Raw genomic sequence first — 14,278 nt, 5'->3', positions numbered from 1 at the left:
TTCTACAAACATTAAAATGTATTACTGGCACGAGAAACCTTAAATTACAGTGAACTTGACACACCACTTCTGAAAGGTTGCCGACCCGACCCCTGGTATAGAGTGACCATATGTTGTACTAAGATTCTCCTGCTTTTTTTTTCCCTGTGAGTCAGTATAACTTTTGCCAGCCCAGAAGTTGGGCAGCCAATGTTTTACGTTTTCACAATGTTTTCTCCAACTTTCATAAAGTAAATACATAGTTAATATGAGTTAAAAAGGCCAGGGACACTTCTTTGTGAAGAATCTGTACAGCAGATCATGCCCATAGACGATCCAGAAAAGAAATTTAAGGTTGAATTTTTTAATGTTGTGATGGATAATGCAGTATCTGCTGTTGATGAAAGGTTTAATACCTTGCAAGTACACCATGAACAGTTTGGATTTTTGTATGACATAACTAAATTCAATGAAATAGGAAAACAAGAGCAACTAATGACAAAGTGCAAGAACCTAGAGAGCCTCCTGAAGCACGGTGATAGTTTTGATTTAAATGGACTTGAACTGTACGAAGAATTGAGTACACTGTCATCAATGTTGCCACATGCAAAATCGGTGATGGACATTGTACAGTTTATTCATACCCGCAAACTTGTTGACATATATCCTAATGTGTACATTGCCACTCGTATTCTACTGACAATTCCTTTAACAGTAGCATCAGGAGAACGGAGTTTCTCAAAACTAAAGCGCATTAAAAACGATCTTCGCTCTACAATGAGTCAGGAACGCTTAACTGGTCTTGCTATTCTTGCAATCAAACAAGACACGACTTTGTCTTTGTCATACAATGACATTATTACTGATTTTGCAGCCAAAAAAGCCAGAAAGATTGCTTTAATTAAAAACAAATCTTTGTTTCAATACCTCTTCATATAAATTTCCAATAAAATTTTGATAAATTAAAAAAAAATTTGCATCATTCTGTCATATCAGAATTTTTTCTATAGTGCTGCTTCTTTAGTGGTAGTCCATCAGCATTACAGTGTGCTTAATTAAGTTAAACTGGTTTTAATAACGTGAATGTGGCAAGTTTTCCAATACTGTAAGATTATGTTTGTGTTGCTAAGAGCAGATCAGGCACAGGGGCACCAGTTTAATAATCTCGCCTAGGGCACCATAAATCCTAAGGCCGGCCCTGGGAGCACCGCACCCCTACTCTAAAAATCATTCCACTGGGCCCAGAGCAATTCCAGCCTCTCACCCTCTGCTTTGCTGGGCTCAGCTAGTCATGGCGGCAGCTGGGATGGCAGGTGGGGGTGAGAGCTTGGAACCTGGTTGGGGGCCTCTGTTGTGAATTCTTTTAATGTTTAACCAGGACAATTTTAATAGTTGAAATGGTTACTTCTTTAAAATTCTATTTTCATTCCTAGTATGGACATCTGCCTTGTAGCTTCTGAGCCCTTAGGCAGAAACTTCCACCTACCCCCAAAGCTTCAGTGATATTTGAGATAAAAGAATTCCCCTCTGGCTGCTGGGTGGGGCAGCCCCCCCTCCTGCCCCATGGGGTGGGGAGCTGCCCTTGTATCTCTCCCTCTCCCCGACCTCCACCCTCTTTCCCTCCCTCTCCCAGCCAGTCTGCTCTTGCTCTCAGTCTACCCCTAGCCTCCCCCCAACATTACCCCTTTCTTTCACAGTTACCCCCCTTCCACTCAGGGATTCCTTCTATTGCAACCCTATTGTAGGGATTGATCCTGGCTGGCAAACCACCAGATAATTAATCCCTGCGACCCCCCGTTACCCCCCGTGATTGTAGATTGGGCAAGCATAGCACAATATGCCTGAGTAGACAGCATATGACGCCTACGTAGACTGATAAGCATAGCACGTCCCGCATGCCTGCAGCAGGTGGGAGGCAGGGGAGAAGGGAAAATCCTCCGCCTATAAGAAACAAGTAAACAAGGCTGTGAATTATGCTGACAATGTAACCAGAATGAATAAAAGGGCTGCCACGCCTGCTAACGGGGCGCCCTCCTTGAGCAAACAAGCTGTCTGTGTCTGGTTCCTTCCCGCATCTGGTGACCCCGACGTGATACCAGCCCTCCGTACCCACCGGCCGGCCGAGCCGTGGTGCACCACAGTGCGTCTTCGCACTCCCTTGTGAGTATGGGGGGGGATTTGTCCGTGCAACAGAAGGCTCATGCGAAAGAGCTGGTTCAATTACTCAAGGTAACCGGTCGCACAGCAGCATCGCAGCGACATGTGGAAAATTTACTCCATGTCATAGAGGTTAAATGCCCTTGGTACCCCGAGAGAGGATCTCTCGAGGTTTCCGATTGGCAGACTGTGGGTGAGCAATTCCTAAAAGAACCGCGAGCACCCATCCAGTACCTTTTGCTGTGGCAGCATTGTGCAGAGGCAATCGGGCGTTTGCGAAAGGAGGCGCCCCCGCTTGCCTCTCCCACCCCTACCCCATCTCCATCCTATGTCACGGAACCTCAAACCCCCTGTCCTGCCCCTCGGGCGCAGGCGACGGCCCCCAGTCCTGCCCTTTTTGATTCGCCGTCGCCTCCCTCTCTTTCGTCCTCGCCGGCTCAGAGCGCGGTGCAAGCCGCTCTTCAGCAGGCAATGGCGATAGATGCCTCCCCCTTATTGGAGGAATGGGAGGGAGACCTCCCGGCCCTCTATCCCGTTACCTATGCCTTGAATGATGCCAGAGAGAACGTTGCTACACATCACCCGTTACCATTCAAGGTTATTAGGGAAATAAATAGCGGGGTCCGCCAATCCGGCCTCCGCTCCACTTACGTGGAGGGTCTCATTGAGGGGCTGGGTACAATCTATGTTATGATACCAACAGATTGGAAACACCTGTTCCGAATGATTTTATCTCCTGCCCAGTACTGTGTATGGGACAGTGAGTTCCGGGCTGCAGCATTGGCCTGCTCCTCTGCAGAGATCATCCCTGACCAGATTTATGGGTCGGGGCGGTTTGCAGAGGTGGATGCACAGTTGGTGCTCCCGGCAGAATCTTTCAAACGCACCGCACTTTCAGTCATGCGGGCGTTTCGTCGTATTCCCATGACTGGCAAACCCTTGTCGTTCTTCACTAGTATTAGACAAGGGTCCTCTAAGCCTTTTCACCAGTTTGTAAATAGATTAAAAAAAGCCACAGGCAGCCGACCTGAACTGGAATCTCTGAAAGAAACGCCGCAGGAGATTCCAGGGTGTAAAAAAACAGCCCTCCCAAGAGCAGAAGCATGTTGGAAATTCTGGACAAGCTGTATACAAGATAATCTCCCTTCCACCTCTCCCCCTCCTCTGAACATTATACACAGAAGTGGCCAGTCTGGACGTACCTGTGTAAGTATAAAAGGAGCTTCGGGCTTGGGGCATTAATATTTTCCTGAGTGATGTGGGAGCGTTCCCAACACTCTCCATTGTTGTTTTATTATTTTATTAATGAAGCTTTAAAATTCAGTCATATGGTGTGTTTTCTTTATCTTCCCCCAGCGATCCTGTAGTGTCAGCCTGATCACCTGACACGAGGGATAGATTGGTAACAGAAATTTGTCACAGTTTGGTGAGCAATTAAGAAGGGGGGAGCACTGCAGAATTTACACCATCTATTTGTTTTACCCTTGTTATTTTGTGTTTGCTTTGCTTGGTACTGTTGGTGCTATATGTTGAGAATTGCATGAGTAAAAGTATGCCTTAATAGGATAAGAAAACGCTATTTGGTTTTGGTTCTGTTCTGTTTAACCGGTTACTGCTGTTTTTCTGCTCCGTATACATTTGGGCGTTAGGAGTGTGGGCGAAACTGAACCTCTCGTTCGTAATTCCTTGGGGTGGAAGCCATGAGTGCGAGGAAGCCCTGAGGTTGAATTAAGATCCTTCTGTCCCGTCCCCTGTAGCGGACAGTGTATAGAAGTGGAAAAGTCTGACTTAGACTGTACTTCCCTCTGCGCTCTGTGTAATTTCTTTTTTCTGTTTAAGTGTCAGCAGACGGATGGGTGGACTCTAGGTAAACTCTCTAAAGGGGTTTGGATTTTTGTCCAGGTGGCAAGCCTCATGAAGAAAAACTCGGGTAGTCTTGTAAGTGAAAATGTTTCAAGGAAAAGACCAGGAGGGGTGGGGGCTAGTTAAGAAGCCCACCCTCCTAGCTAAACTGGTAGTGAAACAAGTTGGTGCCCATGGAAGGGACGGTTCAGCAAAAAAAAGCAGGATCGGGCCCAGGCAGGCAGGCAACAAAAAAAGAGATTGGAAAGCAGGTTAAAAAACTTTAAGGGTGTAGTGGAAGGAAGGAGTCAGTAAGTGTAAGCGTGGGAATTTCAAATACCCAGAACTTACTTGGCATGGTGATTTAAGTTGATAAAAGTGTCTGTTGGGAGACGAGCAAGTGATTTAAGGGAGAGTGAGAAGTTAACTCTGTAGTTGCTGGAAAAAACAGCAGTTGAACTTTGTAAAAATGCTAAAGAAAAGGGCTCTTGGTGTCTGCGGAATGTTTGTAAATAAATTTGGGCAAAAAAATTATTGAATTGCTATTATTTGGTTTGGCTATAAATAATTTAGTTAAATTAGCTGAAAAATGTATACAGTGTTATGTAATTAAAAACCTAGGCTGCTTATAAAACAAATATATAAAAATATGGGGTAATTCCTCTGTTTTTGCCTGAAGTCAACAAGGGTATTTGTATATTTCAAGCGATGATTGTCTGCCCAGAAGGGGTGGGTAGACCTCTGTTTTTTTTTGTCTTTCAGATAATCAGAAAAAACTAATGCCAGCTGAACAGCATTCAACGTATCATGCATTTACTGGCACAACAAAAATTATGTTTTGTGTTCTATGTCCTGTCTTGTGGTGTTTGTCTCGTGGCCAAAATTGTTGTGTTTAATATTTTTATAGAATAGTCTAGTTAAAATTAAATAAAAGGGTTAAATGCAGATACTTGTTTTATTCAACTTTGGAATACAAGGTGTTTGGATAAATCAGGAAAATGTGATACACTAAAGTCTAATGCATTTGCTTAAGTAAAAAAAAAAAAAAAAGCTTCATTGGCCAAATTGTTAATTAAAGAAATTGTTGTTATAATTTGCATGCCAACGGTCTTTGAAAGCAAAGACATGAACAGTTAACCCACTCCCCATATTGTACATGGGATCTTTCTGGCTACCTCAAATTTCTAGCCAGAGGGCTGGGGATGGTGGAAGGCTATTGGACTAGAGGTTGAATTGAATGAACTCCTCAAAGTGGGTGTGCTTGTTCTAGCTCGTTGCTCCAAAGTTCTGTAATAAGGTTATTTTAGTAAAAGAGTATGTGTGACATATATTAAATAATAAGACTAATGTACTGTATAATGGCAATGTTTACGTGTTCGTTGTTGGAAAAAGGTGTATAGGTAAAAAGTAAAAGTTTCCTTTGCAGGTTAAAGAAAGCCAAAAAGGAAAAAAACAAAAAAAAACAGAATAAGTTAACTAAAAAAAAAAAAAGTAGCTAGGAAACTGTAAATAAGACACTGTCTCCATTCAAGGACACTGCTCACAGCTAAAACTTGGCTAATAACCAAGGGAAGGGGGGTGGGGCTTAAATGTGCCCAAGCAGCTATAAAATCTGCAAAACACTGCCAGGCACTAATGACATGTGTTAAGTTTCTTTTCTCACGGGTAAAAAAGCGCTACCCAAAGACCAAATCAGCCCTTGCCTTCCCGGATGCCCTTCAACTAGCCCTGGCAGGCTTTGTGGGCTCCCTGTCCTATCATATTCAGAAAGATCCTCGCCTGCATGCCATTTGTCACATTCCCACTGTATTTCGTAATCTTTGCCAGCAAACCCCCATAATTAATGCGCTTACAGTATTTACAAATTGCTGCCTTCTGCTCCCGTTGGGGCGTTGTGCACACCTTTGGCATCCCCTATAATTCACAGGGCCAAGCTATCGTTGAGCGTGCGAACCGTACCCTCAAAACAGCTCTCCTCCAACAAAAAACAAAAGGGGGAATCCCGCCCACGCTGCCCGACAAGGAGGTGTGGTTAGCACATGTTCTTTATACAATCAATTATTTAAATCTTGTTTTTGATGGTGCCCATTATATCTCCCGTTTACAGAAACACTTTAGGTGCAAGGAAGAACTCCCCGCCCCTAAAGTAACGTATAGACAACTCCCTGGAACCACGTGGAGTGCCCCAGTCCCCTTGATTACCTGGGGGCGGGGGTACGCAGCCGTTAACATACCTAAGGGGCCTGTGTGGGTCCCAGCCCGTTACATCCGTCCGTGGAAAGAGGACCCCACAGGCGGCCCGCAGCATGGCGTGGCACCAGGGTCTTAACAATCCCATTCCTGATTTCAATCAGTTATTAACAACAACAGTTACGCTGTCTCAATAACGGCGCCGCAGTACTCCCAATGCACCAGTGACGTGGGTACAAACAAAGTTCCTCCCACAGCAAGCTGAGCGTCTGCTGAAACAGCAAGAAAAGGAGAAAACCCCAGAAAATTTGTTAACTGCCTTTATTGCTTGCCTAAATGCTAATTTTTGTGTGATGTTATGTATAATGCCTTGGCCACCTCCTTGGTTGGCATATCTGGCTTAATAATTAGTAATAGTAAAAATTTTAATTGGTTAGCTTGCTCAGCGGTTAAAGCTCTTAAATGCCACGTCTATTGCAGTGGCATTGCTTAATGAGGAGCAAACAAAGCTGCGCCATGAAATTTTGCAAAATAAAGCTGCTATTGATTATCTTCTTTTGCTACATGACTATGGCTGTGAAAAAATTGATGATATGTGTTGTTTTAACATTTCTGATCATTCCCATGCTATTAATAATCAAATAGCTGTAATTAAAAATCTCACTGCTCACATTCGAATTCACAAAGACCCATTCTCCTCCTGGTGGGACTGGCTGGCTAGCTTGCTACCAGGATGGGGTTGGTTACATCAGTTAATAACCTATGGAGGACTCTGCCTTTTATTCCTTGTGCTCACCTGCTGCGGCATTCAGTGTATTCCCTCCTTAATTTCATTGTGCACCCAAGGGTGCCCTTGGACCAAACAAAAGCCTATCTTTTCCCTCTAAAAGTAAAGGGGGAGATGTAGGGATTGATCCTGGCTGGCAAACCACCAGATAATTAATCCCTGCGACCCCCCGTTACCCCCCGTGATTGTAGATTGGGCAAGCATAGCACAATATGCCTGAGTAGACAGCATATGACGCCTACGTAGACTGATAAGCATAGCACGTCCCGCATGCCTGCAGCAGGTGGGAGGCAGGGGAGAAGGGAAAATCCTCCGCCTATAAGAAACAAGTAAACAAGGCTGTGAATTATGCTGACAATGTAACCAGAATGAATAAAAGGGCTGCCACGCCTGCTAACGGGGCGCCCTCCTTGAGCAAACAAGCTGTCTGTGTCTGGTTCCTTCCCGCACCCTATTGCAGTTTTCTGTAGTACACCTGTGAGAGAGTTAATTAATCTACCCCAATGGGTAACAGCAGCTAGGTCTGTGAGAGAAGCTCAAAAAATAAATAAATGCCAATTGACTCTCCTTCGGCAGGAGGCAGGCAAATAGGAAATGCCACCCAGAGGGGATTTCCCTGGAAAATAGGATTTCCAATTCTCCCGGGCCAGGTGCCATTGCCACAAAGGGTGTCTGGTCCAGGAGAGTTAGGAACCCTACTGGCAGATGAAAAATTTTCCCCACAGACCCTAGAAGAGGCTGAAAAGCTGAAGAATGATCAGCTCTGGTCTGAGCATGGGCAGCAGGTATAGCTGGCCGGGGGAAGGGAGGTTAAGCAATGGTGGTTGAAGCATGAAGGGACAGAGGAATCTTTAGCGCATCTGGCATGGAAATATCTTGCAACTCCGGCTGCAACAGTGTCATGAGACTGCCTCTTCTCACTTGCAGCATTCCCTCCTGCAAATGGAAACTAACTTCTTTGTCTTAGCGATTGGCAGAAAAAGAAGTAGCACTAAGTGGACTTCTGGACTCTAAAGTTTTTAATTGCTTTATTTTTGAGTGCAGTTATATACCAAAAATAATCTATGTTTCAAAGTTACACTTTCATGATAAAGAGATTGCACTACAGTACTTCTAGGAGGTGAATTGAAATATATTATTTTTGCTTTTCACGGTTAAAGGACAAATATTTGTGATTAAAAATCATATAAATTGAGCACTGCACACTTTCTATTCTTTGTTGTGATAGAAATCAATATATATGAAACGTAGAAAAACATCCAAAAACATTTAACAAATTTCAGTTGGTATTCTATTATGTAACGGTGTAATCTACTGAGATTAATTTTTCTACCCACAATTAATTTTTTTGAGTTAATCACGATTAATCAGCAACACTATCTTATTCTGAGTTTTTAACAATACAAGGTTACGTTTCAAAGTTCTAGTCTCTATTACTTGGAATGACCCCAAATATAATTTAAACACTTTTTGAACATCTCTCTAAAGGCTGAATCTGGGTCAATTAGCATGCAAGTTTCTTAACTCTTTCGGGCCAGGTCGTAGGGCTGAAGAATGAAATCACCCTTTAAATAAATTATACCTATATAATATAGCTCTGTATACTTGCAATGAAACCACCTTTTATTATTAATGACATTGTCTTTTTATAAATGAAACAGTGTTAACCACCTTTGGACAAATTATGTGTTAGTAGCTTACCAAGAATTGCCTTGGAAGAATGTTACTGTAACTCTTTTCTTTTTAATAAATTGTAACTAAAACCGCCATCTTAAACCATTATACATTATGACTAAAGCAATTCCATATTGTAACTGAAACTGTGTGTAATGTTAGGTTTGTGTGTTTCATTTAAAAGTGTAAATGTGGGTGTGGGATGGGATCAGTCCCTGATGCCAGCTCATCGCAAAGACCAGCAGCCAGCACCACCCTGATGGCTGAAGAACAATATGGGTGAAACTTGCAAAAGAACCCACCCAAGAGAAAGAAAAACAAAAGCCCCATCAAGAAAAAGATCAAAGTCACATCCGCCATTAACTGATGACTCATAATCATACAGTGTCTAGGCGCAGTGGGACAGGACAGGATCTATGGATAGAAACATAAAAAGATGGGTACAAAACCATAGGGTTGGGTTCTTCTTCCAGTTCTATGATCATCTTCCGGGAGCATCGGTGCACACCGACAGGACCCAGCTCTCCTCCTCGTGACTAGACCACCTGGCCAGTTGACTAGGAGGAGCAACTGAGGCTGGTAATTATATTCCATTTATAGAACTGTGTGTGTGTGTGCGGTGAACAATCTTAGCTAAGAATAGAAATTGAATTACTTATCTTTTACCCCTAATAAGAATTCTCTGTGTTCACAGTAAACGTGCCATATTGTCTTCTCCCTCAAACAAGACTCTGCTAGTTCTATTTCTAGAGGTGCAACAAGTGTCACAGAAGTTGAGATTGTGTGTGAATTCTCCAGTGTTTAATGAGGTGTGATCTCAGTGTGCAACTTTTGCCACAGTCCAAGTACTTATGGAGACTTGCTCTTGTGTGGATTTTCTCGTGTAAAACAAGGACTGATCAGTTTCTGAATGTTTCCCGCAGTCTAAGCACTTATGGGGTCTCTCTCCTCTGTGGATTGCTGGATGTCTAATAAGGTCTGACTTCCATATAAAACTCTTGCCACAGACTAAGCAGCTAAGGGGGTCTCTCCCCTGGGAGTATTCTCTCATGTAAAACAAGGACAGACACCTATTTGAAACGTTTTTCCATAGTCTAAGCACTATGTGTGTTTTGCCAGATGTTTAGAAGGCCTGATCTGTTTCTGAAACCTTTCCCAGAGTCCAAGCACTTATGGTCTCCCTCTTGTATGGATTGCCTGATGTTTAAGAAGGGTTGACCTCTGTATGAAACATTTTCCACAGTCTGAGCACTGATGCGGTCTCTCTCCTGTGTGGATTCTCTGATGTACAGCAAGGGCTGACCTCTCTATGAACCTTTTTCCACAGTCTAAGCACTGATGGGGTCTCTCTCCTGTATGGATCCTCTGATGTGTTATAAAATTTGATCTGTGTGTGAAACTTTTCCCACAGTCCAAACACTTATGCAGTCTCTCTCCAGTGTGGATTGCTTGATGTTCAACAAAATTTGACCTCTGTATGAAACTTTTCCCACAGATGAAGCACTTATGGGGTCTCTTTCCAGTGTGCATTGCCTGATGAATAAGAAGGGTTGAGCTCCGTACGAAACTTTTCCCACAGTCTAAGCACTTATGGGGTCTCTCTCCTGTGTGGATTCTCTGATGTGAAACAAGGGCTGACCTCCGTATGAAACTTTTTCCACAGTCTAAGCACTTATGGGGTCTCTCTCCAGTGTGGATTCTCTGATGTGAAACAAGGGCTGACTTCAGTATGAAACTTTTTCCACAGATTAAGCACTTATGGGATCTCTCTCCTGTGTGGATGGCCTGATGTCTAACAAGGTCTGACCTCTGTATGAAACTTTTTCCACAGTCTGAGCACTGATGGGGTCTCTCTCCTGTATGGATCCTCTGATGTATTATAAGATTTGATTTATTTGTGAAACTTCTCCCACAATCCAAACACTTATGGGATCTCTCTCCTATGTGGATTGCCTGATGTTTAGCAAGGCCTGACTTCCATATAAAACTTTTCCCACAGTCTAAGCACTTATGGGGTTTCTCTCCTGTGTGGACAGCCTGATGTCTGACAACGTCTGACCTCCGTATGAAACTTTTTCCACACTCTAAGCACTTATGGGGTCTCTCTCCTGTGTGTATTGCCAGATGTGAAACAAGGGCTGACCTCTGTATGAAAGTTTTTCCACAGTCCAAGCACTTATGGGGTCTCTCTCCTGTGTGGACAGCCTGATGTCTGACAACATCTGACTTCCATATAAAACTTTTCCCACAGTCTAAGCACTTATGCAGTCTCTCTCCTATGTGGTTTATTTGATGTGTAGTCAGTACTGACTTCCAAGTCAATTTGTTCCTGTCCTCAAAGCATTGATAGGATTTCTCTCCAGTGCGGCTTTTCCCATGGTTATTAAGATCTGAGAGGTTACTGAAGTTTTCCCTATGGTCTAAGCACTGAAGTGGTTTCTCGCCAGTATTTATTGCCTGAAGCGTAACAAGCTGTGGTCTCAGAACGAATCCTTTCCCAAAGCCAAGGCATTCATAGTGTCTGTCTTCCTTTGGGCTTGTCTGCCAGGCTGTGGGATCCCTGTATCCTTCCCCACATATAATAGATTCATCTGTTTGCTCCCTTGAGTGGTTTCCCAGAAGCCTCTCTGACCAATGCCAATTTCCCCCGTTATCTCCCTGTTCCCAGCAGTGGGAAAAATTCTCTGCAGCTCTTCCCACAAAGGTCCCGTCTGGTTCCACTTCTCCTGCTGAGAGAGAGACAATCCAGACAGGAGTTATTGTGGCTGGGAGAAAGAAAGAGGAATAGCACCGAGGGAAAACCCAACATACTAAAGCTGCACAGACAGAGCAATTGGATTCTGCCTCCACATCCCACCCAAAAATTCACAGAGAAGGAACGTTGGGAAGGAAACACCAGCAGGTAACAGGACACATGGAAAGCGATGTCAGTGATATCTGCTGACTGCAGCCCTGCCCTGGGTGAGATGAGGAAGAACCGAGAGCACTTACTGATACCACATTTTTGGGGTTCTCAGCTTTTTCCTTCATTCATCAAATGGTTTCTGTGTCAGTCCTCACCTGTGCTGGCCCCTCTTGGGATATCTCTTTCCTCACAGGCCTGGAGATCGGGCCCCCATGGCTCTTCCCCTTGTTCCAGCTGGGTGATCAGCTCAGGTTTGGGAAGGGGGAATCCTGTTCAGGGAGTGAAATCAGACCAGATCAGGGTGCGTGGAGGATTGAGAGAGCATCTGTCAGAAAGGACATTCCATGAGCAGAACCTATCCCTGTGCTGTGCTGTGGGAACATGGAATCCAAGAGCATGGGAACATGGTCACTGAGCCCCCTTGGGGGAAGTGAGGGGAATTGTGACACCCTAATTAGGAGTTCCTAGGATCTGTGCTCCCTGGGGGCCCTGCTGATGCACCTCCAGCTTTGGAGTTAAACCCCTGCCTATTTCTAAACCAGCGGAGCCCAGAACTCTCCGCATGGCTGGAGCTGTTACCAAGGGGGGACGTGAACAAGGTGTGAATGAGACATTCTGTGTGTGAATGAGAAACAACACAGACAGGACAATACATGGCTTCTCCACCTTGCACGCTAGGGGGGTCGGGAGGGGATGATTTTGTATATCCCTTAGGTCTTGACACCCTGGTCTCACTAAAGAGGGTACGAAGATGCAAGTCTCTCTCACATGGCAGCTGTGCATTACGGAGCCCAGTCCCCTCCAATCTAACTGACCAGGAAAGAACCTGACTAGTGTCAGACATGCAGACCCCATGCTTCTAATAATCGAGGGGACGGGAATCCCTTACCCAGCGAGGTCACCATCTCGTAGTTCTCCTGCATGACGTCCCTGTAGAGGGCTCTCTGAGCGGGGTCCAGCAGAGCCCACTGCCCCTGGGTGAAATACACAGCCACCTCCTCAAAGGTCACCAGCATCTGAAACAACAAGAGTCCTGCACTGACTACCTGCTGCCCCAGCCACAATCCCACTAGTCCAGGGGTGGGGAAACTTTTTGGCCTGAGGGCCACATTGCGGTTTGGAAACAAGATGAAGGGCCGGGTAGGTAAGGCTGTGACTCCACCAAACAGCCTGGCCCCACCCCCTACCTGACCCCTCCCCCTTCCCACTCTCTCGCTGCCCCATCCAACCCTGCCGGCTCCCTGTCCCCTGACCTCTCCATCCCAGGACCCCCTCCCCTAACTGCCCCTCAGGACTCCACGCCCTATCCAATTTCCCCTGTCCCCTGACTGCCTCGACCCCATCCGAACCCCCCCTCCCTGAGACCCCCTGCCACTTATTCAGCCCCCCCTCCCTGCCCCCTTACCATGTTGTTCAGAGCACCAGGACTGGCAGCAGCACCACCTAGCTGGAGCCAGCCATGCCGCTGCACAGTCTAGAGTGCTGGTGGCATGGTGAGTTGAGGCTGTGGGGAAGGGGGGGACAGCAGGGGAGGGGCCAGGGGCTAGCCTGCCTGGCCAGGAGCTCAAGGGCCAGGCAGGACGGATGTGGCCCACGGGCCATAGTTTGCCCACCTCTGCCCTAGTCACAGGGAAAAATAAACAAAACAATGAAGCTCTGGGAGACTCGAAGAAGCAGAATCCCCCTCTCCCCACCCTGCTCAGAGCAGCTAGGAGGCTTCAGGGGATGGGAGAAGGTGAGAGCTCCTTGTCCCCCCAGCACACGGAGCAGGGCAGGGTCTTCTCATTTCCCACATGCCTGCCAACCACAGGCTGATACGGGACTGGAACGTTGACAGCTTCCCTTCGTATTTCACAGCAGCCTCTGGCCAGTGGGGCATTTCCTGGGTCAGAAATGGGGGAAAGTCCTGTCCCATCCCCACGGGCCTGTTCACAAAATCAGGCCCAGGTTGATCATTTTCCAGGAGGTGTATCACACCCCGTCCCCTCCCTGCCTCACACTGTGTGCTTCCTGCCCCTCCCCTATACACCAAATCCTTCCCACCACCTCCCCCCCCACAGCTCCCTGAAAATCCCCTACCTGAGCTGTCTCCATCACAGCCATTCCCCTTCCATCTCCTGGAAGACAGGACCATCTGGAGAGAAATGTGCACATGATTCCTTGGCCTGTCGGGGCAAGAGGGAGGTTACAGAAGGGAACTGAGTCCATGTCACACACCTTCTCCCCGCAGATAGACGCTGTGGGCTCTGCCGAGCTGGGAAAACCCTGAGTCACTTTATCACAACACAGATTCGGCTCCTCCCCTCAGACTGAACACCCTGCGACACCAGTTGGTCCCTGAAAGGGGCCCTTTGTGCAGAGTCATTTGCCTGCCTGCCTGCCTGGCTCCAGCCCTTTCCCAGGTCTCTCCATCACCCTCAGGCTCAGGGGCTGGTATGGTTGGAGTGGTTCCAGCCACTGGAGAATGTGCCCTTGGGCTGGTCTCAGAGGGGTGTGATGAAACGGGAATGTTCTTAATGTTTGTGTGTGTGCCTCAGTTTCCCCATGTGTTACTCAAGTATCAAGCTGGTGGGATATGGGTGTGAGATCATTGCGGAGACCTCTAGAGGGGAGGTGTGACTGCAGAGTGGCTGCCTGGGCATAGACAATGGCCAAAATTCTGCATCCTGGCAAGCAATGGCCGGAGCCAGTTCTCTGCAAAGCGCCAGCCAAAGGTGTGGGAGAATAAAGATAGAGGGGGGAGG

General features: G+C 46.2%; 1 protein-coding gene and 1 long non-coding RNA gene across 3 annotated transcripts in view; one reads left to right on the top strand and one right to left on the bottom strand.

The window, feature by feature from the left end:
* The window catches only part of LOC127033358 (zinc finger protein 707-like), a 90,557-nt gene that overhangs the window by 21,749 nt on the left and 54,530 nt on the right, over positions 1-14,278 (bottom strand). Inside the window, exons 2-3 of one of the 2 annotated variants that reach the window (XM_050921397.1) lie at positions 13,614-13,699; positions 12,424-12,550 (exon numbers count right to left, since the gene is read on the bottom strand). In XM_050921397.1, the coding sequence (XP_050777354.1) occupies positions 12,424-12,550; positions 13,614-13,688 (202 nt within the window). In that variant the 5' untranslated portion in view covers positions 13,689-13,699. The remainder of the gene's footprint in view (positions 1-12,423; positions 12,551-13,613; positions 13,700-14,278) is intronic. The other variant, XM_050921396.1, reaches the window with a different exon arrangement.
* Positions 3,156-5,290, top strand: LOC127033396 (uncharacterized). The gene is made up of 2 exons (XR_007769086.1): positions 3,156-3,342; positions 4,741-5,290. It is a non-coding gene; the product is annotated as an uncharacterized LOC127033396 (long non-coding RNA).

The sequence above is a fragment of the Gopherus flavomarginatus genome, chromosome 12, assembly GCF_025201925.1.
Source record: "Gopherus flavomarginatus isolate rGopFla2 chromosome 12, rGopFla2.mat.asm, whole genome shotgun sequence".
In the NCBI taxonomy this organism is placed as follows: Eukaryota; Metazoa; Chordata; order Testudines; family Testudinidae; genus Gopherus; species Gopherus flavomarginatus.
Note: the sequence above shows the minus strand (reverse complement) of the source record. Positions and strands in the feature narration are given on the sequence as shown.